Raw genomic sequence first — 10923 nt, forward strand, 5'->3', positions numbered from 1 at the left:
TTCGTTTGACCGTTTATATTTATTTTTAAAACCTGTCTAACCGTTTTGTCGTTTTCAAGATCCGATTAAGGGCTTACCCGTTTTTGAGGCTTTTATTTCTTCGACTATAATCATACTCATTAGTCCAATCGCTAATTTTCCTTTTCATTTTCCGTTTGAATTCTTATTTTTTCCTGTACATCCGTTAACCCATTTTTGTGACCTTCCGTTTAAATGTTTTTCGATTCAATCGTTCATTAAAACGTTTTTTTTTTCTTAATTATATATTGGAAGTTTGTTCAAACGTTTTTTTCTCTTCCCGTTTGATCTTTTCTACTTGTTCGTTAGTTAAGTCGTTTGTACGATCTGACGTTTATGCGTTGTAATTTTGTCGTTTGCCAATCTACTTGTTTAATTGATTTATGTCATCAGACCATTTAACCGTTTTTTTTTAATTACCTACATATTTTTTGGCTAAAAAACCTCAACGTACAATTACGTAATTTGATTTTAAGCTGATTAAACTGTTTTACAACAAACTAATATTTCTATTAATTTAAATCGAAATGTAGAGGGGAGAGTGGGGCAAAAAAGTCAATTAAAAGTTAGGGAAAAACTTCAAAAATAATATTTCTTTGCTAGATAGAACAAAATGATCTGAGAAAGAGTTGAAGAGCAAAAAAAAATGTTCTAAAGAAATAAGCAATACATTTCTCTTTATTTAGAAAATATGATTTATTTAAGCTTTTTCCTTACCATTAAGTGACTTTTTTGGCCCCGCTCTCCCCCAGGATTTGAATTAATATTAAATTTATTTTAATTCAAATTTCGTATCAATTGGAGGACGTTATTGGAGGAAAAGATAATATTCGAAAATCGTCAAACTTACCATTTTCCACTGGAATTGTCTGGAAAAAGCTGACAAAAAGTCTTCCAATGACGTCACCGTTGTGTTTCTTCCCTTTCAATTGTATGAAACATGTGCGATGATGTTTCACGGTTTACTTTCCACTTTTTTTTTAAAATTTTATGCTAAAAAAAACTTTTCAAAAGTGTTCAAAATTCAATAAAAACAATCGCTTTGAAGTTCAATAAATTCATTTTATTGGTTAAATTCATAAAAAGGGATTAACAAAGACAAAAAAATCAAAATAATTTCAGCTTGTTCAGTGCGCAGCAACTTCCTCTTTGGGGATCCGCTTAAAGTTCGACAGGAAGGCACGATTGTCGTTTAGCAGGACAAACGCTCCTGTTCCACTCTTGCACGGTTGCCCCACAATAAGACGACTCGACGGTGAGCTGAGATTATCCGTACAGCCGGATATTGTGGCCGCCTTGAGGAAGCGCATGCAGGATTCAAAGGACATCTGTTGCAGCGGCGAAACAGACGTTTCCATGCCCTTCCGACTGAGCGCTGAGATGTTCCCATTGAAGGTCATGTAGTCGGAGATGAGGAAAAGATGCCGCGGATCAACCGTAATGCCGTAAACTTTGAAGACATTTTGCACCTCTTTAACAATCACCCTGCCAGCAGCTTCAATCCCGTACGTTTGAGCAATGGCATGGATGTCATTGGAGTAGAGACGATCCAGATCGAGGAGTTTGTTGTACTGAAACATCTCCACAATGTTAATTCCCTGAGTCTTCAGCATCAGCTGCTCATTTTGGTTGTACGTGATGGCACGACTGATGAGCGGAACCTCCCAAATAACCGCCTTTCGTGCAACTTCACGCAGCATTGCCGTGAGATCGAGTGTTTTGAACTTCACGGGTAAATGGAAGACTAGTTCGCACCACAAATGATTCTCTTTGTCATACCGATAGGACTCCGTAAATTCATTACTCTCAATCACATTAGCCGTCTCTTCGTCTTCCTTCAGATCCTCCTCACCCACCTCGAGAAGCTTCTTTTCCTCATCCTCATCGATTTCTTCATTTTCTACAATTAAGATCACAAGGAAAATATTCTTAGAAAGTTTGATTTTTTGGAGCAAGGCTAGAATTCTTTTTTTTTCTTTTCATTTTGGAAATCAGGAATTAGGAGAATACGAACGGGTATTTGATCAGTTTAGAGGAATTGAGGACTACAACTAGAAAATCCAGGATTTTCAGGAATCTAAGTAAACTTAGATGGCTAGACTTTCAAAGCCTGAGAGAACGCAAACCTCAAACTTCAGGACCAAATAAGTCCTAACCCGAAATCTCAGATCTGGTAAAGAAAGTCTAGAGAAGACTAGATCTGACTAAAAGGTTGCTTCAGTTATTGCAGGACTAGAGAAGATGATCAAGAGAAAAATTGCAGGATTAGAGAAGACGGTATAGTCCTTAATATCTAGGTCTTAGAAAGAAAATTACTCAGAACTCTCTAGGTCTAACAAATAGTTTCAGGAAGTAAAAGAAGATCTAGTTAGTCGTTAAAGAAATTAGATTAAGCCAGAAATCTCAGAGCCTGAAACGAAGTATTAGCCAGAATTTTCAGATTCTGACTAGAACGAGCCAGAAATCTCAAAATCTCAAAATCTGAAAAGCAGAACTAGCCTGAACTCCTAAATCCTTCGTAGTTTAAGCCAAAACTTTAAGGAGCGTAAACAGACATCAAGTTAGAGTTCTATCCAAGGTCTGATATGAAGGATTCTTAAAAAACTTCAGGATCTGAAGTCTTGCTAGAAATGTTAGAGCTTGAAGAGAACTTCTGGTCAGAAATTTTAAAATCTGAAGAAATAACAGACTGGCCAGACCTGTCTGGATCTGTTATAAAAACTACGAAAGGAATTTCGATAATCTTGCCTGGTTTTTTACTTTAGCTATCTGCTCTAACCTGTCTACGTTTACCAGGCACAGGTAAAAATTATCCTTAAACTCCAGAATTTTTAGAAATTAACTTATTACAAAAATTCCAGGTCAGGAAATTCAGTTTCCAGAATAATTTTCTAGTCAGGAAGTTTAGGAAAAGGAAGACATCTAACTCCCAGATCAAACCGTAATCAGAAAAAAACCAACAAACAAAAACACTCACCATCAGCATCTGCATCCTGCTTCTCTTCATCATCATCTGGTTCATCGTAGTCCCTCTGATCTGCTTGCTTATTTTTCCGATTGGCTTCTGTTGCATCTGCATCGTCCATTAGTTCTTCGTCTGAACTCTCTTCACCTTCATCGCGTCTTGTTGCCGCCCCCGTGTCCTTCTCTTCCGGTTCAGCGTAGTCAATGTCATCATTCTCCTTTTCAGCCTGTTGCCCCTTCTTTCCTTTCTCCTCCCCAAAGTCAATTACGGAGTTCTTCTCCTTGGACAACTTCACAATCCCACGGAACATTAATTTGAAGAATTTCTTACTCATAAACTTGAGAATTTGCTTTGGCCGCACGCAGAAGTCATTGCTGTAGCCATCGTGTGGAAGGAAACGGAAGAGCAGCTTGTACTCCCACACACGCTGAGGGCGTAAGACAAGACGGCATTTGACGTTGATGTACTCCAAGACGTCTGAGACTGTTACACGTCCGAGTTTTATACGCAACTTCTCAGCCACTGATTCTAACTTTGGATGAGGCTTGAAGGGAATATCCATTGAGGGGGTTTTGATGTTCTTCGATGCCAACATGAGGATTTCCCGGAGACGTGGGATACCGAGTGTGACGTTCATCTCACCACGCCCGGCAAAATGGAAGGTGTTCAGTGTCATCTGAGTTGATGGTTCACCAATAGATTGGGCAGCAAGGAGTCCAACTGGATCTCCCGGTGGGGCCACCGCCTGCATCGCCTTCAGATGCATAATTTCCGTAAATTCCTTCCTACGCGTCGGATTCTCACGCCCATAGTCACGTATTAGTTGCTGCATTGTCTCCGTGATGGAGCCAAAGCAAGCCCCTGGGAGGAATTTTGACACAACCGGATCAGGACGTCGCTCAGACGTCTTACTGTGGTAGTCCCGGCGTTCATCTTCTGACATTTTCTGCCACCTACTGCACGCCTTTGCATCTGCCCGTCGTCGCCCATTCACCACTTGATTGCCATTCTTTACGGCCTCACTCTCACGGAATTTTTGACAGAAATTCAAGAAGGGCGACACCCTTCGCTTTGCTGGGGCGTTCTTATTGCGCTTCTCCCACGACTTAATGCTCTTCACGTACTTCTGCACACTCTCAATTATCTCTTCGTCCTGTCGCAGCTCCGACAACACCCTCTTGTCACCCACAATGCTTGCATTGTCATCAAGGAAGGACATCAGTTTCTTCTTGAAAAACTGACTCTTGGCAATATCAAGGCCATCCTCCCCGTACAAGAACTGTACGACTGAATCATCACTATCCCGCACTGTGTAGTCGTAGTTCACATTCAAACCCTCAAGATGCTTTATAAGGCACCTCTGGAGGTACCCTGAACGACTTGTCTTAACAGCTGTATCAATCAAACCTTCACGACCTATAGCAGGAAGAATCATAAAAATTAAGAATTTTGCTAAAGGAAAAACTTTTAAATTAAAAAATTAAAAATTAAAAAAAGAGAATTTAAAAATAAGGCTAAAATAAAGAATTTTTTTTAAAACAAAGGAAATTTTTAAATTAGGAAATTAAAAAATGCTAAAAGGTTTAAAAATGAAAAAAAAAATGTAAAATTAGGAATTTTTTTATAGGAAAACTTTTAAATTAATAAAAAATTAACAAATAAAAAAAAGGAAATTTAAAAATAGACTAAAATAATTTATCAAAAAAAGAATTTTTCAAAAAAAAAAGAATTTTACAATAAAAGAATTTTTCAAATAAAAAATTTTCAAAAAAAGAATTTTTGAAAAAAAGAATTTTTCAAGAAAAGAATTTTGAAAAAAAATAAATCAGAAATAAAAAAAGTTATTAAAAAAAATTTTAAAAATAAAAAAAAATATAGGAAATTTTGAAGAGAATTTTAAAGTTCAGAAATTAAAAGGAAAAGTTTAAAAAAATTAATTTTAATAAAGAATTTTTCAAATTAGGAAATTAAAATATCCAAAACAGTGTTTAAAAATGAAAAAAAGGATGTAAAATTAGGATTTTTTTTTAAATAATTGGACTCAATATTGATTAATCAATTTTTGGGAAGTTTTGTTTACATGGATTCAAATACAAATCCGCCATATTGAAAAATGCAAAGAAGCCGCCATTTTGAAAATACAAACTTGATAACTTTCAGTAATTTAAAATGCAAATATTGCAAAAAGAAAATAAAGAAAAACAAGAAAAGCAAAAATTAATATAAAAAAAAACTCACCAGCCATGCAGTGAAAGAAAAAGTCCTGCGGTTGAATGCCCGTTAAGAAGCGCCCATCAATGAAGCCACCGGATTTGGGTGAAGTTTCGAAGAAGGGAAAACTCGGGAGAGCCTTCCCGGACACCATAAGCGGTGGCCGTTTACCCTCCAACTCAATCTGCCCCAGAAGACAGGAAATCTGCATTGCATTGACAGCTGATCCCTTTGCTCCCGACTGAATCATGAGCTGCAAATTATTATCGGGGAATTTGGTAACCAACCCCGTAGGGATGCAGCACTTGTTGATGTTGTTTGTGAACTGATCGAGAGCCGATTTGAATTGTCGATCCATAATGGCGCGAAATTTGGGGTCACTGTGAAAGGCCTCATCCATCTTCACGGCCAGTTCGTCCGGTGTGATGTCAGTGGGCAAATTCAGGGCTTCCGCTGCTGTTGCCGTCCCAATCTTGCGACTCTCCTCAATGATTGACGTCCTCTGCTTGTCTGCATCCGCAAGGACAACAATATCCTTGGGGCCCAGTGTGAAGCCCTCCCACTGCAGGAAGTACGTGAAGAGGCGCGCAAAGGAGCTCAACAGGCGCGTTGAGTACTCCGACCCATACAGTTCAAACATACAATGCACCAAACTATACGCCGTCGAACCGTAGTGCATCTTATCAAGGATCCCCACAAGTAGTTCCCCACGACGGATCACCACTTCCGCCTCTGTCATGGAATTATCCAAAATCGGTGTACCGCCGGCCTTCCATTTGCGCGGCTTTGCAGTACTCCAGGCGCCGGCGCTTATTTTTGACGTCGACGTGAGGCAAATTGGATCCTTTCCACGAGGGATTATATTGAGAATTATCGTGGAAAGGACCTGCTTTCCACTCCACAGTACACGAGGCTTCAGTATTGTGGGTGGAAGGAGAGTCAAAGTGCCACGTTGGCGACTCAAACCCTGGAAAATGCATAATTTTGGTTTTCTTTTAAGTTTTAAATATTTTAAGGACTATTAGATTGTTAAATAATATCAAAATGACCTTAAAATTAAATGTAGAAAGGACGGAGATGAACAAGAAAAAAAACTTTTGCTTATAAAAATAAGCGCTGGTCCCTAATGGGTTAAGTAATTATTGTCTCAATCATTTTTTCATCAACATTTGAGCCATTATTGTTTCAATCACACTGAAAAATAATTGATCAAATATTTACTCAGATTCAACACAAATTGAGCAAATATTGTCTCAATCAGATTCATCAAAAATTGATTAAATATTGACTCAATCAGATTAAACATAAATTGAGCAAATATTGTCTCAGTCAGATTTTAAAAAAATCAAGAATTAACCATTTCTTCGAACCCAAATTGACTCAATTTCAAAAGGAAAATTTATTGGGTTAAACTTACTTGAAAGACGAGCTGATAGTATTCCTCTCGTGTGAAGAATCTCCCACGCATCGTAAGGCGCACACCGGAAATGATGTGATCCTGAATGAGGCCCCCCAGGGGTGTCCCGTCCTTTGGGACAAGATACTGATTGGGCACATTGACGAGGTTGTACGCCTCACTGCGGCCCAGCTCATTCTGCGGGCAGTGCGCATTCATTTCATCCCCATCGAAGTCAGCATTGTAGGACTTGCAGTTGGAATAGTGCAGCCGGAAGGTCTTCTCGCCACGCAGAATCCTCGCCTTGTGGGCCATGATACTCGGCCGATGGAGGGTTGGTTGTCGATTCAGCAGCAGGATGTCATTGTTGAGGAGATGCCGATGCACCACTTGGACACTGTGATGAATTGACGGGGTTGCGAGGAGTTTGGCCATTGCCTGCCTTCGTGTGGGGTCATTGGGTGGGATGAGCAACTTCCCGCGATCGTCTTCGATGAAATTCGCCCCCGGATAGACATCGGGGCCATTCATGACGTACTTCCGGACATCTTTGATGTTCCAGTGTGTCACGGGAATGGGATAAGTGAGTTTCTTGGCGAAGATTTCCGGAATCCCAACCTCGTCGACGTCCACATTCGGATCGGGTGTGATCACCGTGCGTGCTGCGTAGTTCACTCTCTTTCCCATCATGTGCATCCTTATGATACCCTCCTTCTTCTCCAAGATCTGCTTCAGCCCCAATCCGACGGCTTTGCGATTCTGACTCATACTAATGTCCAACGTCTCATCCACGTGCGATTGCAGCTCACGCCATGCATTGTACAGCTTCTCGTACTTTGATTGCCCCTTTGAGCTCTCATACAGGAACGTGGCATCCTTGCTCTGTCCCTCCTGCTCTGGGTTGAAGTCCAAGATGGCCTTCAGAGTGATATTCGCTTTGAGAATGTTCTTGTAGATCTCCGTCTGTGGATGCTCAATAATCCGCCCATTGACACGCCCTGCTGGACGGACTTTTGGGGGTGTCACAGCGATGCAGTTTGTGAAGAAAATATCAAAGGGCGTTGCAGCTGATGCGGAGACAGTGCGGAGGATTGGGTAGAGCAGCAGGAAGAATTCGGGGTGACTCTCGTAGATTTTCCGGCAGTATTCGCGACATTCATCCGCCAGAATTGCCTTATTTGACATCTTTATGCGCTTCTGCATCTCCTCCTGGGACACCGTGTCCGCCTGGCTTTGACTGAAAGGAAGAATTTCAGATCATAACGCGTCCAGTTATAAGAGTTGGTATCCCACAACGTGTACAAGTTGATTTGTGAGCAAAAATAGTAGGCAACATTAATTTTTTTTTTGTAAAATTCGGCAATTTAATGGATAAAAATGGTCATATCTCTGGTTCTATAAAGGTAGGTTTTTCTCAGGATCTACTTGATGGATTTTGATGGGGTAAAAAGCAAATGAAAGAGGAAGGATTAGCGAAGAATGTACCGGAACAGATTTTTGAATTTTGACTCAGTAGTTGAGAAAAGTCAATAAGAATATTTATCTACTTTTCTCAGCTTCTGAGTAGAAATTCAAAATTTTGTTCCGGTACATTCTCCGATAATACTTCCTTTTTCATTTGCTTTTTACATTATTAAAATCAATCCAGTCAAAATCTCAGAAAAGTCAAAAAATCTCAAGTAATTTTCTTACTCTTCAATAATAAGGCTTCAAAATATGGCCAACATTTGAAAACCAAGTTTAAGAAAAAACCCAAGAAAAAAAACATTTAATTTTACCAGCTCTCAGAAGAGACTCCTCTTAAAGTTAAGCAATTTCTGTTTTTGTTTTTAGCGCCTCTTGCGGACGTTTTTGGAACTTGGAATGTTCTAGACAGTTGTAGGGCTTCTTGAAACCTTTCATTTGAGCCTGAGTTGGTCAAAATCGGTCGAGTCGTTCTCGAGTTATATCGAAAAAACACTTTTTGCTTTAGGCCGCCATATTTGCTAAACGGCTTGACCGATTGTCAAGTATGAATTATCGATGAAAACATCTCACTGAGCTCTATAACATACTAAAATTTTACACCTCTAGCTATAAGGGAACTGATTGACGGTATTTCAAAATGGCGGACGGCGGCCATCTTGGATTTTGAAAATGCGAAAAAATGAAAATTTACACCCACATTTCTCTATAAAACTTCAAACCTGAAGTCTCTTATCTGTTACCGTTCTCGAGCTATAAGGCAGAATTTAGGATGTCTAAAACGTGCTCATACCAAGTTTGAGCCCGATCTGAGGGGGCGGTTTTTCCGACGATTACAATACTTGGTGTTGGCCACGAAATGGGAACACCAACTAATCCCTTCCGGAAGATATTTTAAAGGTTTTTCAACTCACTAGAAGTGAATCATCTCATTCTTGGAGACGCTCATCATGAGAGTTTTGTAGGAGTATTTAACTCTCTTCAGGGGTTGTTTGCAGTGAAGACAGAACTTCCGGAGTCCCATCTTCATTGTGGACGAAATAATGCTCAGCCGGAGTTCCTCTGTGTTCTTGTTGTGGTAGTGATTCACGGGGCTACGTTGAAGCAATTCCCGGAATTCCGCAATCTTCGGATGGACACTATCGCCATTTTCGAGCTTCACGCGTGCCTCTGTGGCATTGGCAGCTGCTTCGGATTTGAGGAATTCCAACTCTTGCGCCTCAATGATGTAGCCCGCATCAACAAGGCACAGCTGCAGCTCAACCACACTGCGCACATGTTGGCTCAGCTGAAGCTGATGGCAGGACAAGCAGCTCACACGGAGGAGGCTATAAATTGTCTGGATGAAGAGGGGATTGTACACCAGCATACACAGATCAATGTGCCCCAAATGCCCCTCACAAAGGGCAAAAGGCCGGGAGCACGTCTGGCACACATCAGCATCGCTGTCATAGGGCCCCATTCGTGGGTCGTACAGCCCACCGGAGAGAGCCAAACCAAGCCGGTCAATTGTCAGAGCCGTGAAAATCTTCACCTTGCTCAACTTCTTCACCTCCTCCGATGTAAATGCGGCGAATTTCAGCTCATTTGCATCCAAATGAAAAGCCCCATTTTCACCTCCACGATTGAAGTAAGACATTTTGAGGTTATGTTCCGTTGTTTGAATCTCTATCAATTCAAATTCTCTGTTTTCCAGCAATGTCTTTCACTTTTAGCACAAAGAAACTTCAATTACAACACTTCTGCACATAAATCATTGCAAATTAATATGAATTTCCAGTGATTTTCATGAAAATCGCGAAAAAGAAGAAGTTCACACGTTTGTTGACGTCTTTAGAATAAGACGGAGCCGAAAATTGAAAGCGGCCATTTCAATTCAGAAGAGTTTCATGCGCCGAAAATTTTTAACCGACTGTGTTATGCGGTAAAAAATTTAAAAAAAAATTAAGTTTTCCGGGAAAAGGTCATTTTTGGGGCTCCAAAAGTTTCGGGGAATGTTTAGGAGGCCCCCGGGGGCTTCCTAAAAATTTGGACACGAAATTCGCCGGATTTTTTGCGGAATTTGCACGACGCTTTTTGGCGGGAATTTTGAAAGTTTTGCGCCGGCGCGCCAATGGATGCGGCGTCGCTTCCTGGTCACAAAAACTTAATTTTCCCATGAAAATTCGGCGGAAAACGCGAGAAAATTGGGAAAAACTGAAAATGTGAGGGAGACAGTGCACCGTCTCATTTTCTCTTTAGCAAACAGTGCAAAAAATAGCAGAGTGGTGGCTTTTGGAATTACATTTAGGGCGCTAAATTCAAAAAGTAGCCAAAAAATGAAATCTTTTTTGTTTGTAAATTAAAAACAAAAAAGATTCGGTTTGAAAAAGATGGCGGACATTAAACAGCCAATTTTTGATAGAATTCTTGTAGATTCTATTGATTTCCAATAGTTTAAATGAATTCAACTTAATCAACAATTAAAAGGATTAAAAGTCTTATTTAATTTGCCACGTAGAAACTTTCTAAGAAATCTCTGTATTTAAATATCAACTGAGATTTTTAGGTTACGTAACATTTAATTTTTCTAAAGAACATTATTATTTATGCTTTAGTTTTTCTTTGTAACTGAATATTCTACATAACATTTGAAGGAAATGGATAAAATGGATTAAATTAGAACAACAAACGTTCTCAGCAAGTGCAAGAGTCTAATTTTGACTTCCTTTCAGGAATCACAAACGAGAAAATGTATAATAAGGAATAAATCTTACATAAGAGTATGGTTTTCATCATAATGCCCTCCTTGCTTAGCACGTGGCAATATGAATTGATAGAACATTCAAATAACGAGTGCACTGCAGAGTTCAATTGGAAATGCGCAGTA

The 10923-nt window shown here is 39.8% G+C and overlaps 4 protein-coding genes across 4 annotated transcripts in view; 2 read left to right on the top strand and 2 right to left on the bottom strand.

The window, feature by feature from the left end:
- LOC129795035 (probable asparagine--tRNA ligase, mitochondrial) overlaps positions 1 to 10923 on the top strand; it is a 1173171-nt gene that overhangs the window by 287157 nt on the left and 875091 nt on the right. The gene's annotated exons all lie outside the window — the stretch shown is intronic.
- The window catches only part of LOC129794972 (mucin-2-like), an 826140-nt gene that overhangs the window by 75184 nt on the left and 740033 nt on the right, over positions 1 to 10923 (bottom strand). The gene's annotated exons all lie outside the window — the stretch shown is intronic.
- LOC129795002 (sodium-dependent nutrient amino acid transporter 1-like) overlaps positions 1 to 10923 on the top strand; it is an 899230-nt gene that overhangs the window by 13216 nt on the left and 875091 nt on the right. The gene's annotated exons all lie outside the window — the stretch shown is intronic.
- On the bottom strand, positions 1060 to 9897 carry LOC129794973 (DNA-directed RNA polymerase I subunit RPA1). Its single transcript, XM_055835925.1, has 5 exons — positions 8969 to 9897; positions 6612 to 7827; positions 5222 to 6161; positions 2996 to 4399; positions 1060 to 1918 (listed from the first exon to the last, which is right to left on the bottom strand). Exons 1-5 carry the CDS (start codon positions 9691 to 9693, stop codon positions 1146 to 1148), a joined length of 5058 nt encoding a protein of 1685 aa, XP_055691900.1. The 5' UTR covers positions 9694 to 9897; the 3' UTR covers positions 1060 to 1145.

Source organism: Lutzomyia longipalpis, chromosome 4 (assembly GCF_024334085.1).
Source record: "Lutzomyia longipalpis isolate SR_M1_2022 chromosome 4, ASM2433408v1".
Classification (NCBI taxonomy): domain Eukaryota; kingdom Metazoa; phylum Arthropoda; class Insecta; order Diptera; family Psychodidae; genus Lutzomyia; species Lutzomyia longipalpis.